We start from the raw sequence: 15,794 nt of genomic DNA, 5'->3' as shown, positions 1-15,794 counted from the left end.
ACAACCCACACTCAACCCATATTGGGTTATTGTGTTGTCTGAACCCAGACTCTATGATAGGGGCACATTATTAGCATTCTCCCTTGCAGCAGACAAGGTAACCCTACAGTACTCCGTTCATCAGCTGCACTATCAAGTCAGGCTTCCTCCTGGAAAGGAATTCAAATGCTTTTATGCTCTTGCCAGGGTTTAGAAGCACAATACACAAAGGAAAGGAAGATGAGCCCTTACAGCTTAGCACTCACCTAGCTCCTTAGGCAGGATGCCTGGGCAGAACCAAGACTGTCCTCCAGGCACCAGCTCATCTGCGGTTGGAAGATTTCTTTGACCACCAGTCAAAGAGAAAGAACCAGGACAAGCCAAGAAGGGCAGTGAAAGACACATGCTAACAGCAGGGCCTTCAGGGTACAAGGTAAGGCCCTGGTGGAGTAAGCACAGAGGCTAGGAATCCCCCACTGACCTTTGCATGTCTGGAAAAAAATATGGCAGGGGAAAAAGAAGGGAAGCTTTGCCATTCAGACGGCAAATGCGGCAAAGCCATTCCAGAGCCCTTCAGCTGCAGCAGCAGACAGCAACTGGACCAGTCTTGGCCCATTCAGCTGCTTCCCTCCCTGCAACCTCTAAATTCCATCACAGGACGGAGAGAATGAAGAGTCTTAGGCTGAGCAGCTCATGGTTTTACCTGCAGCCCAACTCTGGTTAGAGCTCTGGTTCAGAGACTTCTTTGCATGAAGCAAAACAGTCCCCGCGAGCAAGTTTTACATTCTGTTTACTAAACAGATATATACCACCTTCCAATATATTCAGCCATTACACCAAATTCTAAATATAGGTGTCTAAGTATATATTCTGTTTGTTATCCAAGGACAATATAAGATTTTTACTTGCTGTATTTTTAACAAGCCAATTTCCATTTATGATTGGCAGGTTTGTGACCAAACCCTGAAACTTTTGTGTTCTCACAGCACCTCTGCAATAAGATGTACACTTAGTAAGTTGCCTTGAGTGCCATATTTTTAATAGAAAGGCAGGACATAAACCAGGGCAACCAATAAACAGAACCTCATTGATTTATTTCTGAATAAACTTGGTAAAGGTATAATCTGGTGCATGTTTAGACAGAAAAGCTTTCCAACACCTAGCTTTATTCTAAATATGCATTAGATTATTTCCTAAGGTAGGTAGACAAATCTGCCAATTTAAAAACAGTTTTGGATTGGGTTTAACTGGCTCTTTCTTTTAAAAATGTTTCAAATTAGTGTGCAATTTTATGAACTGTTTTGTGAAATTGTGTTATCTATCATGAGGCATCTTGGGAAAATTGCAGGCTTGCGGTTTCACTGGAATCCTGAGATGTGCAAGGAGCAAAAGGCTGCACATACTTAGCATTAAAGCTTTCTAAGGCCAGGAATCTGTTTTGAGTGCCCGGAAAGAACTGAGCTCGCAGTTCTTCCATGCAAAATAAGATCGAGTTTTCAGCAGTACAACTGGGGAGCGGGTACGAAGAAAGAAAGTCGTTTTGGTTTTGCAGTTGCTACAGAATTGGGGGCCAGCCAAGCAGACCAATCTGCTGCGAAGCCGGCACCGATGCCCGTCGTGGCCCTCGGTTCCACCCCCCCCCCCCCCCCCCTGGTCGGCTCAGTGTTTTGGTAGGGACTCATCCAGCCTCTTTGCCCCATGCAGCCAATCGGGCTCACGCAGGAAACCACGCGGTGCGAGGCGGCCGCGACACACCAGCACTCTCCTCCCCGACATGGCCACCGAGAGCCCCTTGGAAACTCTGCAGCGGGAGATCACCTGCTCCATCTGCCTGAGCTACTTCAAAGAGCCGGTGTCCATCGACTGCGGCCACAACTTCTGCCAGTCGTGCATCACGCAGTGCTGGGGGCGATCGGACGACGAGAACACCTCCTGCCCCCAGTGCAGGCGGTGGTCTCGGAAGAGGAGCTTCAGGCCCAACCGGGAGCTGGGCAATGTGGTGGAAGTGGCTAAGCGGCTGAGGCTGGAGGCGGCCACCTCGCTGGCGGGCCAGAGGCTGTGCGAGAAGCACCAGGAGCCGCTGAAGCTCTTCTGCGAGGAGGACGAGACGCCCGTCTGCGTCATCTGCAGGGAATCCCGAGCGCACAAAGCGCACCCCATGCTGCCCATCGAGGAGGCGGCTCAGGATTACAAGGTACGCGCGTCCCCCGGGGCTGTTCGCCTGGGGGCCGCGCCCGGCAGTCATCCGCGGCTCTCCCGGGGCGGATCGCTGCGAAGCCGACCCGCTTGCTTTCTGGAAGCGGGGCGGTAAGCCTGTGCTTAGTCATCTGCCCTTGAGGCTTTGGACGACATCCCCACCACTATGCAAGCGGACTCGTGTTGATGGGAGTTGTAGTCGGGGGGAACCACGTTGGCCAAGGCGGATCTGTGCAATAAACAGGAACTTAGCATGCCTCCAATCTCTCTTCCATGGGTGGGTTTGCATGACATAGGATGCAGTGTGGCCTGTTTGCCCACGGGCTTGTGAAGTGCCTCAGAAGAGCAGCACAGCAGGAGACCTGCGCCCGCCCCCCCCCCCGTGGTCCTTCTGCAGGTATCTCGGGGGACACTGCAGGAACACGGAGTTCCCCTCGCCCACGGCCACTGCTTGGCAGCAGTGCTAAGAAGGGGAGGGCGCCTGTTGATTCAGCTTACTCGCAGGCGGGCTGATGCAAAGGGTGCCGCTTGTCACCACAACCAGTTGGCCGTGGGGGCGCACAACCGCTGACAACCTGAAACAGCAGGTACAGTTGGTGGCGATGATTCTTGCAGTGAAGTTTCGCAGAGCCTCTTCCTCAACCACTCATCCTTTGACAACTTCCTGGCTTTGGTGCTGCCCACCCCAATCCACTCTAAAAGGCCGAAATGCTTCTCCCTAAGCTTAGTTACTGGCAAGCAAGAGCCGTAAGCCACAATATGCTGTGGGGGGGGGGCTATTTTTGACATCACCCCTTTTGTCTTTGGGCCTGCCCATTGCTAACGGGACCTTTTCCAATACTGAATTCAGCCTTCCTGCTGAAAGAGCTGCCTCACATTTACCAAGCCAGTGGCAACTCTGGATAGATGAGTGATGGTTCTGTGTGCATTTATTTATTTCATCTCTGCACTGCTCCAATAGCCAGAGCTCTCTGAGCAGTTTACAGTAGCTTTATTTCATCAAGGCCCCAGTGCTGATTTCGTGCTGAAATTTTAGGTGCCAGGCGAAAAGCACCCTCTTTGCCTGAGGCTTTGGTCGTGAGGGCTTTGGGGTTGTTTCCTTCAGTTTCTGAGCCTTGCATTGTTTTATGGTTGGGTACTACTGATTCATGTTGATGCTTTTAATTAACTGCTAGCTAGATTGGGGCATTCTTGTTTTTTGCTATTATTCATTCTTTGTTTATGAATAATAGCAAGCTGCCACCGAGCTGGGGTGGGCAGGTTTCAGGTTTGTGGGGATTTACTTTTAGTTTTTGCTTGACCCCTGCAACCCACCAGCTGGTGCACAAGACAAACCACGCACATTAAAGAATTCAGAACCCAGCAATGTGTTTAATGCACCGCAACTGAACCGAACTGAAGATAGAAAGTGCTTCTTGCAATTTATCTGGGGTGGGGGTAAGGAAAGATAACTAATTACCTCTTGAATGTTTTGTTTGTCTGTGTTCAGAAACAAGTTGCCACACATGTGAAAGCTCTAAAGGAAAGGAGAGAGAAGCTGAAGGAATCCAAAGAAGACTTGGAGTGCAGAAGTCAGGCTGATCAGGTAGGAGCTTGTCTCTTCTAACAGGGAATGGCTGAGAGGTAAAGGATGCTTTTTCTGCTGTTGAAAGGAGGGTATTTTAGTACCTTAAATCGATTGAGATCTACCAGTTGGCAGGATATGTAGACTCCTGCCATCTCCCAGAGAGGTTAGATTTTAACTCTCATCATCCCTAGGTCATACTAGCTAGGGATTATGGAAACTGCAGGCTAACACTCCTGGAGGGGAAGGTTGGAGCGCCAGGCTGGAGAAGGCTGATTTAAGCTCACATACCTTGCAGGCTTTGTGTAAAGATTGAAAGGGGATGGAGAGAACTGTGTGCAACACTTCAGGCTTTGGCTGGACATGCCCATAGTAGGCATGTCATGTATGGAACCAGCTGGAGCCGGGGGTCAGACTAGATGGCCTGGGAGACCCCTTCTGACTCACTCTGTTTCTGTGTTTCTAAGGTCTTTGGAGGAAAGATGGTACAGCCAGATGGGGATGTTTCCAATCTGATGTGGCTTAATCTTTCTTCATGTCTAGGATGTGTGTGTCAGTTTCTTACAGCATGGATATAGACCAGAGCTGCAAAAAGTCTGGGCACCCTCAACACCTGCTGTTGCTCCACAGAAGTGCATGGTGGGGAGGGCAGGTTCCTGCTATAGAAGTCTTGCTCCTAGAATGTCCTTTAGATGCGCTTAATGTGCTTAATGGTTCCTGCTTGTTTCTTCTTCGGCAGGAACCATAGAGCTCTTTCTGCAGTATATTTTCCCTCTTTTTTGTGATTAGGTTGGGATGCTGTGTGTGAGCTGCATGTGCATATGTATGCATGTGTGTATACATCTGGGTGGATTTGATTTAAATCACTAGTCAGTAATTCGGCGAGGCTTCGGCGAATGGGGCGGCATAAAAATGTTTTAATAAATAAATAAATAAGGTTAGATTTAAATCATAGTTTTCTACATAATTTGTACACAAGCCTGCCTTTCTGGTAGTGAGAAAAAATTCATTAAAATATTACCAAACTGGGTCTCTTTCACAGCCTGCTGCCATTATAGGTTTTCTCCTCCAGGGAAAGAATAATATGATAAACCTCAGGCTGCACACAAAAAGATCCAAAGGAGTATTCTGCTCAAAAGGTTTCACTTTCATTTCTACTGCGTACCCCTCCCTTCTCACACTTAGCTTCTTGTGCAGATTGATTCTACTCCCAACAATCCTCTCCTATACATTGAATATTTTGAAACGTAGCGCTTAAGAGGTAAGGGGTTGAGTCTGTGTACATAGATTTGCAAAGGAACAATGGGATTGAGGTCTTTTTCTCAACTCTGTATGTTTATTTTATAACATTTTTGCTGTGAAGAAGAGGCACATGATCTCTGCAGACACAAATTCAAAGTTCTGAGAACTGTAAAACTAAGCATCTGTGATAATATCTTCTAAACAGAAAAAATGCCCAATAATCTTACAGAAACCTCTGAAAGAGCATGAATGGATTAATGGAATTCTTTTACCAAAAAATTTAAACATTGCATGAATTTATAACCTCATGCCACATAATTAAAAATAATTCTTATTTCATGATGAATAACCTTTGGACTATAATGTATCTTAAACAGAAAACTATCTTTAGATAGATTTTTTTCCTTCAAAAAGCATTTTATTTAAAAACATCCAATTTAAATTTTTAAAAAATGATTTGAATTAAAAAACAGTTTTAAAAAATTATTGATTTTTATCCACCCTGGAATAGGTGTACATGCATGTGGCTTCTGTCACCCCAGCAAAACCCAGTGAGGACTTTGGGACTGAAAAGTTTGTACACCCTGATAGAGGCAGACAATTTGCTCCACTGCAAACACCAAAACTATTAAAAATGTTTTCCAGTGGAATAGCAAATTGCCTGGCAGTCCCTAATGGCACAGCTTTGTGAAAGCTAGGCAGTGCACCCTTAATCAAACGCTTGGATGGAAGACCCAATAATAGCATTTTTACATGAGACTGAGACTATTTTAAAAACAATTACTAGATTTATATACCACTTATATTAAGATATTGAAGTGGTTTTTATATTTACTAAGTATTTATTACATTACTAACAATTAATTTAAAATTATTTAGATGCAGCTTTTCATTAAATGTCACAGAATCTTACAAATTATTCACCACGGTTTACAGATTTACTGCGTGTCCCTATACCTTGCCCCTTGCCCCTTCTCTCACCAAACGGAGCAACATACAATGTTCAAAACTGCATCTGTGACACATCGCACCCTCTGGAAACCACCCAGTTGTGTGTGGCATCTCCAGCCACTGGGTACCATGGGCAGGGTGGACGTCCAGCCCCGTGTAAGCATCTGCGGTAATAGCATCAGAGCTATTTCAGTTTCCCTGTCTTTGGTTGTTTCCCCCCCCTGCCATCTTGGCTGGCCCTGCCCTGTTCGTCACAGGATGATGTACAAACAGAGAAGCAGAAGGTGGAGGCAGAATTTAATCAAATCCATGAGTTCCTGGAAAAAATCGAGCGATTCCTGATTATCATGTTGAAGAAATTTGACAAGGAGATTGTACAGAAGAGAGACGGGGTGGCTACCAAACTGACAGAGGAGATTGATCGCCTCAATGCATTGATCAGTGAGGTGGAGGAGAAGTGCCAGCAGCCCGCAAGTGAATTTCTGCAGGTGAGACTGTCTTAGAGCCCCATGTTCCTGTGTCTCAGTGCTTAACCCAGAAATGTAGGACCCAGCGCCTTTGAGAAAGAGTTGCTCAGCATCGCATTGCCTTACCAGTACCTTTCCTGTCCCCTGTACTTATTCTCCTCATGCACAGCTTCTGTGTGGCTTCTGGATCTCATGAGTGATGCAGCTAAAAGCCCAGTCCTTTGCAGAGCACGAAGTGCCTTAGACTGAAAGCAACAAACTCTCTGGCACACCTAATTCTGCGTAAGATCTCTAAGACTACAAAGGGAAATAATCTTTTGTGGGCAGTGCTTTAAATGGAAAGAGCCTGTGCAGCCCAGTTTGGTCTTCCAGGAAATAATTCTAGGATGTAAATGCATATAAAATGGCTGTCATTGTGTAAAATGTTTTAGAAAATGATGTGAGCAAAAAAATAGTTATTTAACAAGGTTCCAAGGTACTTAATAAGTTAAATTTCAACAGCATGGGAGATGGAAGTGGAGAGGGCAGGTGACACTGAATGTAAGCAAAGTTGTATGAGCTTTGACCGTTTCAGCTGAGTGTGGGGTTTAAGGAATTAAACTTGAGGCTTCATGGAATCTATGAGCTTTGAGGACAGAGCTGAACATTTTGGCATCAGAGAAAATTCTTTTCATCTATGTATGTATGTACATTTTTGGCTTTCAAAAATTATCATTATTTGCATTATATGCACCTAATAATAAAATGTTGCTCTGAGATGCAAGAAAATAAAACGAGTCATGACTGGCATTCTTTACATATTTTAATGTAGGATTTGGAGTCTGGAGCTTGGGACAGAAATCTTTTGTACAGTGGGAGCATCTCACAGGAGTATGGCTCTTAATCACATCCTCTTGGATATGAATTTCCTCTTTCCCTTCCCATTGTTAACTGTGGTGCAGCGTGTAGTCTGCACATATTTTAAAACCTCTCATGGCAGGCCCCAAATGAGAGTTTTTTGCCATGGTGAGGAGTTTTCAAACTTTAGTCTGAAGCTAACCAAGGGGATCATTAAGGTGGTACAGACTAAATACTGTACTATCATTGACTCTGGGAAGAAAAAGTGCAAAGGAAAGAGCATTTAAGATGGTGAGATGTTCCCAATCTCTTAACGATAGCCAGAAGTTCAGGGCGATATTTATTTAGAACCCTAAACCAGGCTTCTCCAGTCTGGTGCCCTTCAGCATTTTTGACTTCAACTCATCAGCTCCAGCTAGCTGGGAATTGTCATCAGGTGGGTACCAGGTTGTGGAAGTCTGCCCTAAACAGCCTGAGGACTAGAGGACTTCAGGAATCACGTCTCACAAATCTGTCCAGAAATTCCACCCAGTTTCTAAGGCTCTTCTTGTCCCCACATTGACAGATAGTTGGTGAGTGGAAATAAGGGAAGACCTTTTTGACTATTCTAGATTCTGGAGTGACATACCCAGAGAGATGTTTGGTCCCCTTGTTGTCCGCTTTAAGTCACTGCTTAAGTTTGTGTATTGAGCATTCTGTGCTAACAGGCAGCTTTCAAATAAATCCAATAAATAAATATTGTTTTGATGATTGACCTTTTTAGTGTTATTTTTATTATTGTTGCTAAAAGCTGTCTTAAGGCTGTTTTGTGCAAGTAAAGTGAAAATTACGTTTTTAAGATCTCCATCAGGATTGTGTATTGGAGAAATTGCCCCATGCAAATCTTATAAGCTGTTAGTGAATTTGAATTGTATAGCATATTAAAAATGCAGGAAGACGTGATATGGATGGTCCTTTGTAGTTTTACTTTGAGATGAATTTTATGGTACTCAGTGAGAGTTTACTTCCAGAAAAATGTGCAAAGGATTGCAGTCCTAATGTGCTGTTACTGTATATTTTTGAAGAACATTTAACTTTATAGTCATGTGGACTAGAAGCTTGAATTAGAAAGTGGGAACATCAGTCTTCAGGATCAATGTTCATGGCTTACATGGTGCAGAGGCACAGAAATACTCCCAGGCCTGGTTCCTAATGCTTCTTTCGTTCAGCTTTACAACCTTGCAAGTAGGTCATCTTGAATTCCCTTGTTGTTTGGCCACAGAACTGAATCTGGGAGTGCTTGACCACAGCTATGCAATGGAATTTAACCCAGATGCTAGTAAAAATAATGTGTTGTGCTCTATGGCATAAGAAATATAAGACTGCTCTTTTTCTCTCTTCCTCCTGTCCGCTTCCTCCTTCCGCAGGACATCAGGACCATTTTGAGCAGGTAGGTAGTTCTGCAGAATTCATCACTCTTTGTGGCAGCTGGCAGGACTGAGGACACCAAGGCTACTGCTGTGGACAGAGCAAAGGGCAGGGACAGGCCCAGATCATGTGGTCTCAGCACTACTCTAGAGATGCTCCAGCAGTGGCGAGGGAGAGGCCCTGGAGCTCCTGCTGAGGAAAAGTTCTTTCCCTGTTTTCACCCCAAAAATGCAGCAGTGAAATTTCAGTGCTACATCCCAGAGTGGCCTCTCCCTCCCCCCTTCCCTCCCTCTCAAAGCAAACTCTGGCAGTGTGTGTGTGTGCGCGCGTGTGTGCCAGAAACAGAGAACCTTCCTGGGACAGTGGTTTCACTTAGTTATTCACTGGAAGAGAGGCGATGGGGGGGCCACAAGTGCATCAAAATGCCTCCCCCGGTGTATGACGTGCTAACATACGTAATTGCAATGTAGTCCAAGTCGCTAAACTGGATGCACAGAGCTGCAAGCGGAGAGGCCAGAGCCAGGCCTGGGGGTTCCCTGACAACCCCCCCGCACCCTTTGCCTATCCTAATTCTTCAACTCTTGAACAATCAGTTGGTGGTTTCTTTGGTTTTGGGCATTTTTTTTTTTTTTTCTTCCTTCTGAACAGTTGAAAGGTCTCCCGTAAGGCTTATGTACTAGCGGAAGAGCTCAAACAAGTTTGTTTTTTAACCTGCCCTGTTTGCCTTCGTCCGCACCCACCAGTGGAATGCTAGCTCTGAGAACTTCTCTGCCCCTGGAGGCAGCCCTCGGGATGAAAGAGGCTCTGCAGCCTTGCCCTGGACCGAGATGTTCCTTGGTGCTCAAGCCCCCGAGTGGCCTTCCTCTCAGCCCTGGAAATGCCACACTTGCCTCACCTCTTGGGCCCAGGGTGCAAACTCGGTTGCAGCAAACTTTTCCGTAGGGCAAACAAATGCTCCTTATTTCAGCTGGCGGCAAGACTTCATGGGCCTTTAAGAGTGTTTGTGAATATTCTGTGGCCTCACATTATCTTACCCAATTGGTTAGGAACATGGTAGGTTGGTCGTGGTGGGATTTCAGGTAGCAACTGTTAAGGCAATGGCTTAATGAAGAGATTGTATGCAAGATGCACAGACTGCAGTACAATAATGTGATTTCTTTTGTAGATGTAAGGATGGACAGCTGCCACGATTGGTAGAAGTTTCTTCCTCTCCGACTGACCTGGAAAAGAAGCTTGGGCACTTCAGTCTGAAAAATATTGTTATCAAGGAGGCCCTGGAGAAATGTCGAGGTACCGAAAAGAGAAATGAGAGCTCACAACCACTTAAAATACTGAAGCGTTACCTTATGGCAACTGTGTTTGCGAAAAGGGGTGGAGGATTTGGCAATTTATTTTATTTTAGTTATTTAAAACTTTTATATGCCGTGCCAATACTAAAAGTCTCTGGAAGACTTACAAAAAAGTGCAGTGCACATTCTGTAAAGACCTGCGCATTGTGAGCTGTGCTTGAAATACACTCAGATTTTTGAATGTAATTCAAATTACATTCAAAGAGCAAATTTAAAAAAATATCAAAGTTTGGAGTAGTAGATTTAGGGGGGAAAGGAGAGCTGGAAGGAATGGAGAGGAGCACAAAATGGATTTTGCTCAAGGGGTTAAGAGCCATAAAAGGACTGTATGGGACTGTGCAAAGCACTTGAAGCAACATCTGCCAACTCGTAGTTTCCATGCACCCCACACATGTTGCCCCTTGCAGTACATGCAGCACAGCCCTCCTGTTCTTGAGCTTCTCTAAGGTTCTTCCCTGGCTGTTTCAGCCAGACTAACAGTTGCTTTACCCATAGCAGCTACATGGTTCAATAATATATTTAATTACAAGAAAATAAACCATGATGAAATTTTTACCTCAGCAGTTGGAAGGTTACAATGTCCATCAGCATTACAGGTTTCTCCTTATTTAGCAATTTCCCTATTATCTCTGTAGCATTTTTTCCATGAGGGCTAGAATCCTGAAAGATGAAAGTGTTGCCCTTCTAAATGCCAGATTTAGTTCTATAGTATCAGATTGTATAACTGATGAGGTGCCTTCCCTTGCTGACTGCTTACACATTCATCCTCCCTGAATCCCCATCTCAAATAAAGAACTCAAATGCTTTACTTCTCTTCATGTTGAACAGCAGTGGACAGAGGGATTCCTGCCTCATAAATCCTTCCCTTCTCTCCCTTTAGAAACTATGATATCTGAATTAGCAAAAGCAAGGTCGATGGAAACATCTGCTAAAAAGGGTGAGTTTGTTCGTTTGTATTGGAAACAAGTAAAACAAAGATAACCAGTTTTATTTGGGCCTTCTAGGCACATAATGTGACTTCACGTGGCGTGGAAAGAGACAGTGGGAGCCATGGCCCCCTGCTCTGGGGAAAGAATTTCACAGGAAAGGGGAAGGAACATGGGTACTTGTGTCACTAACCTGCGTGCCTCCCTCCTTTTCCCTTCCTGCTTTTAGCGGGTGGAAGGGAGTTGTTGCTATGGTAGCACACCGGCCCAAGTCCATGTTATGAGAGAAAACAAACAAAGGAAGCCATTGCGCTTGTTGAATTCATTAGGAGGACCTGGAATTTGGGGGAGGGCTAGCTGTATGTCAGGATGCCCATGGTTTTGGTCGGCTTTGATGTGGTCTTGAAGCCTCTCGCTTGTTCTGCATGGGGAAATTGAATCCACCCATTTTCAGGCATCCCTGTTACCGCTGCCGCCGCCATTACCCACCCCCTTGCCGAAAGCCGGGCAGCAGGGAAGGCTTTGCTCTCGCTGAGCCCAGGGGAGCTCCTGCCAGTCCAAGCAGACAAGAATGGACTCGCCCCCATTCAGCTTCCAGTGCCCCAAACCGGGTGTGCTGCTTTCTGACCATAGCAGCTTGGGAACTGGGATTTCACCCCCACACCCTTGCCCGAAGGCTCTCAGCTCCTGTGGCGGGGGAGGCCTTCACTGTGCATGCACATATGTTCATTGCTACATTTTAGCCCTCCTTTCTCTCAGGGAGTGAAGACAGTTTGTTCATTCATTCATTATTCTGCCATTTTTTCCTCCAAGGAACCCATGAGCCTCCTCCTCCTCCATTTTATCTGTATAAGAACCCTGGAAGGGAGCTAGGCTGAGCATCGGTGACTGGCCCAGTTAGCTTCACGATAGGGTGGCAACTAGAAACTGGATCTCCTGGATCCCAGTCTGGCCCACTGACCCCTATGCCGCATCGGCTTGTGGTTCCTCCTCCTCCATTTTACCCTCATAACAACCCTATGAGGAAGATGAGGCTGGAGAGGGAAACTGGCCCAAGCTCACCCACTGCGCTTGGGGGCTGGTTAGGAACCCAAGTCTTCCCAGCTTTAGCCACAATGGTGTTCATTCATTTCCTGCTCTGCCAGGTCAATGCTAGACTTCTATCAGCTTCTCACTGTGCAGCCGGTCCAGACAATAGAAAGTAGTGCTTAGCCAGTAGTATTCTGGTCAAATGATAGCCCTTTTCTATCATCTACTCTTTCCTTTATTTATTTTATTTTATTTAAAGTTTTTCTTTGCCGTCTCTTTACCAAAAGACTCTGGACAGTTTGCAAAGAACAAAAAACCAAAGAACAAAAAAAAAAAAAACATAACAGCAACACACAACACGCTGCATCCGATAAATTATGGTAAAGACAAGGATAAAACTAATTAATTATTAAAATGCCAGGAAAATGAAAAATGCTGGGAAAATTACTTCTCTTAGTCCCTACTTTGGCTTGCAGTGAAATGTTCTGAACCTACTTGTAAAATATTGGCGGTAGGAAGCTGCCTTAAATGGAATCAGACGTATGGTCCGCCTAGCCAGTGCTGTTGACACTGACTGGCAGCAGCTCCTCAGGGTTTCAGGCAAGAGTTTTTCCTGCCTTAAGTGGAGATGCTGCATATTGAGGTTGGAACCATCTCCATGTGAAACGGTGCTCCACCATTGTGGTCCAGCTCTCCTGACCTCTGCTTTTTGTTTCTCCCCAGCAAGCATTACATTGGATCCAAACACAGCTCATCCCCTGTTTGTGGTGAGTGAAGATAAGAAGAATGTGAAACGTGGGGACATGGTCCAGCCGCTCCCCAACAACCCGGAGAGATTTGATGCCACACTCATTTTGCTGGGCACTGAGAGATTCTCCTCGGGGATCCATTACTGGGAGGTGGAAGTAGGCGATGGGCAAAACTGGGCTGTCGGTGTTGCCAGGGAATCCGTGAAGAGAAAGGGACCTGTTATCACTTGCCCTGACGAGGGGATCTGGGCTCTGGGGCTGTGTGGGGAAGAGTACAAGGCTTTCACTTCTTCCGACACTCGCCTGACCCTAGATGAAGCCCCTGAGAAAATCCAAGTATTTGTGCATTATGAAAGGGGTTGGGTGGCATTCTTTGATGCTGATTATATGTCCCTAATTTTTATTTTTCGGTCAGCCAATTTCTGTGGAGAGAAAATTTGTCCTTTCTTTAAATTGTGGGGTCTAACTACAGAACTTAGAATGTGTCCCTGAAAAACTTCCTGCAGTACATTGATCAGCTTTTACGATCTGCGATGCCATCTGTGCATACTTTGAACGGAATCTTACAAATGGAACGGAGTGTTGATGTTAAAAGAAGAAAGAAAAAGGCTTGGATCCTACCTCTGCACTCCATGGGCAGAAGCAGCCTGCATTGCACTCACAGAAGGGAACCTTCTGTGAACAGAAACTTCCATTCATGGAGTTAAAAGTTAGGATCCATTCCAGAGACCTCCACCTTTCCAAGTAAGTAGAGGAATATGTTCCTCCATTCTCCATTTGTATTTCTTTTTTAAAACTTCCATTGTACATAATTTGCATCTTTACCGATATTTCATTACAGGCCGCATATAATATATTTCATTTTCCTTTAATCTTGTGTCACCTCATCTAGCTTTTGTGTTATTCATCCTTCTATTTAAGTTATACTTTATTTAGAAGCAAGTCCGGATCGTTTCAGTGGTTCCACCTCAGAATATTTAGGATTATGGTATTGGTAAAGAATGCTTCATTTTAAAAAAGTGTTTTATGCTGCATTTCAACAACGTATCTCTTAATGGATAATTTTATGTATTTCTTTCGATCACTGCAACCCCAGTCTTCCTCAGCCAGAAAAGGCTTCCAGGATGACATGCCAGAATAGGATCATCCCTGCGATCTAATGCATGACAGAAAAGAAAGAGAGATTGAGAGGGAGGAGGGTAGAAGGAGATGGAGGGAGGAGTGCCACGTTCTTAGCTTCAGAGTTCTTGTAAGGGCCAGTTGGGATATAAACATCAAGAACAGGAGCTGAATGTTGCTGATCTGTCAGCAGGGTTGGTGCAATGGCCCTGTTTCCTTTCTCTATCTCACCTCAGTGATGGAAGAGCTTGATAAAACTGGCTTCTGAGCAATGCTGACGGAGTGACCCTGCTTCCCTTTTCATGCTCAGCCGGATGGAATGGCTGCTCTTCCATTTTCTCCTTTACTGTATATTAACCTTTTGCTGGTTCACACATTTTCCTCTTTCTCTTTGCCAAGGTTGGAACATGGTGGGCAGAATGCTGCTAACTGGTGGGGGGCAGGCAGTGTCTCTTCAGTGCGTTGCCTCTCCCATCCCAGTCTCAGCCCAGCAGCACAGGGAGGAAGGGGGGGTGATGCAGTGCACAGTCCCTCTGGCTCATGAGCAGGCTTGTAGAAGGAGATGAGAAGAAGAGAAGAGGAGGTGGGAGAAAAGAATCCTCACTGCTAGAAGAACATACCTCTGAAGCTCTACAGTCCTCCCTTAATGATACCCTTTCCGCTTTCCACCTTAACCTTCCTGTTTCTTCTATGTAATGTCTTGTAATTAGGAAAATGCTTCCCTTTAATATGTAATTGGTAATTTGCAGCACAATACCAGGCACATTTGCTCAGAAGTAAGTTCAGTGAGTCTGTGTAGCACTGCAATCTGAGATAAGGCAGTGGGTCTGAAGCTTTGATTGCCCCCTCTCCACCCCATCCCCGATAGCAGAGCTCTTATTAATATTACAGCTGTTATTTATTTCTTTGTATCTGTACTATTTCTGCATCACTATTTTTAAAGCCCCATGTGGTAATTCTAAGCTTCTGTTCTAGAAGTCATTGGTTCATTTCAATATGCCTCAAAAGAGAGAGATACTCTCTGCATCCCCACTGTGGGGTGGCATCTTTACATTTCGTATTTACACAGTCCCTTTCACTTCCCTTGGTCAGCTTCTAAGCTTTCGCTAGGCTTTGACCCAGTACTATCAATACTTCCTTTGTAGCCCTAAGGGCTAGGAACTTCCTTTTTAAAGAAAACTTGAGATTTTCCAGGTTGCTGAGTTCTGTGTTCTTTGTACCCATTTCTGTTTGTGGAAACTTTGTAGAATATATGCTTCCCTACATCTGCTGCCCTCACCCATACTGCTTCTGCTTGGAAAACATGCTACCTGAAAAGCTCAAATATCTGATTCAGGTACATAATTTTCTTCACCATGAACTCAAATACCCAAAAGCAGGAGGAGCATAATTCAGGATCAGCAAGATAAGCCCAAAAATGTAAGGATGGTTGTATGGAGAACTTCCAGGCAGTGGTCCTTGGCTGTATCTGTGCTCTAATCCTAAAATAAATTATATGCTGTGGCTTCCCAGGTAGACCACTGCAATTCATAGCCTTTCTTAAAGAATGTGAACATAATTTAGTCCCCTTTCTGCGTTCCTTGTAAAAGACATGACAGCTAGTCTGACTTAGTCTAAGGTACTCTGGCAGCAATAACAACAATCAAGAAACCACATAAGCTGCAGTTAGTTTGCTCTTGTATTGCTTTTGGACCCACTGACTTCAAGTGCACAAAATAGATGCATGGGAAACCTTGTTGTAGAAAGGATGCAATTCTACATGACATACACACTCACCTGAGATAACTCTTCTTGAGTGCACAGGGATCTACTTCTGAGTCAATATGCGAAGGATTGCACTGTAAGCAACCTGTTGTGACAAACCTTGCACTTTTGGAAGAGGTGTTTTCTTCTTTGATAAGCCTCAACAGATATGTATATACTTTGATCTAGAAAAATGTGTTGTTGTTGCATTAAAAATCTCTTAAGTGAACAGAAAA

At 45.0% G+C, this 15,794-nt stretch overlaps 1 protein-coding gene across 2 annotated transcripts; it reads left to right on the top strand.

The window, feature by feature from the left end:
• Positions 1-1,753: 1,753 nt before the first annotated feature.
• LOC123034462 (zinc finger protein RFP-like) lies at positions 1,754-15,794 on the top strand. Of its 2 annotated transcripts, XM_044451820.1 has the most exons (7): positions 1,754-2,173; positions 3,665-3,760; positions 6,190-6,420; positions 8,643-8,665; positions 9,809-9,933; positions 10,873-10,929; positions 12,671-15,794. In XM_044451820.1, exons 1-7 carry the CDS (start codon positions 1,754-1,756, stop codon positions 13,186-13,188), a joined length of 1,470 nt encoding a protein of 489 aa, XP_044307755.1. In that variant the 3' UTR covers positions 13,189-15,794. The 2 variants fall into 2 exon arrangements, with proteins under 2 accessions (XP_044307755.1, XP_044307756.1); XM_044451821.1 differs by lacking the exon at positions 6,190-6,420.

Source organism: Varanus komodoensis, unplaced genomic scaffold (assembly GCF_004798865.1).
Source record: "Varanus komodoensis strain SLA01 unplaced genomic scaffold, ASM479886v1 scaffold6_4, whole genome shotgun sequence".
NCBI classification, from domain to species: Eukaryota; Metazoa; Chordata; class Lepidosauria; order Squamata; family Varanidae; genus Varanus; species Varanus komodoensis.
Note: the sequence above shows the minus strand (reverse complement) of the source record. Positions and strands in the feature narration are given on the sequence as shown.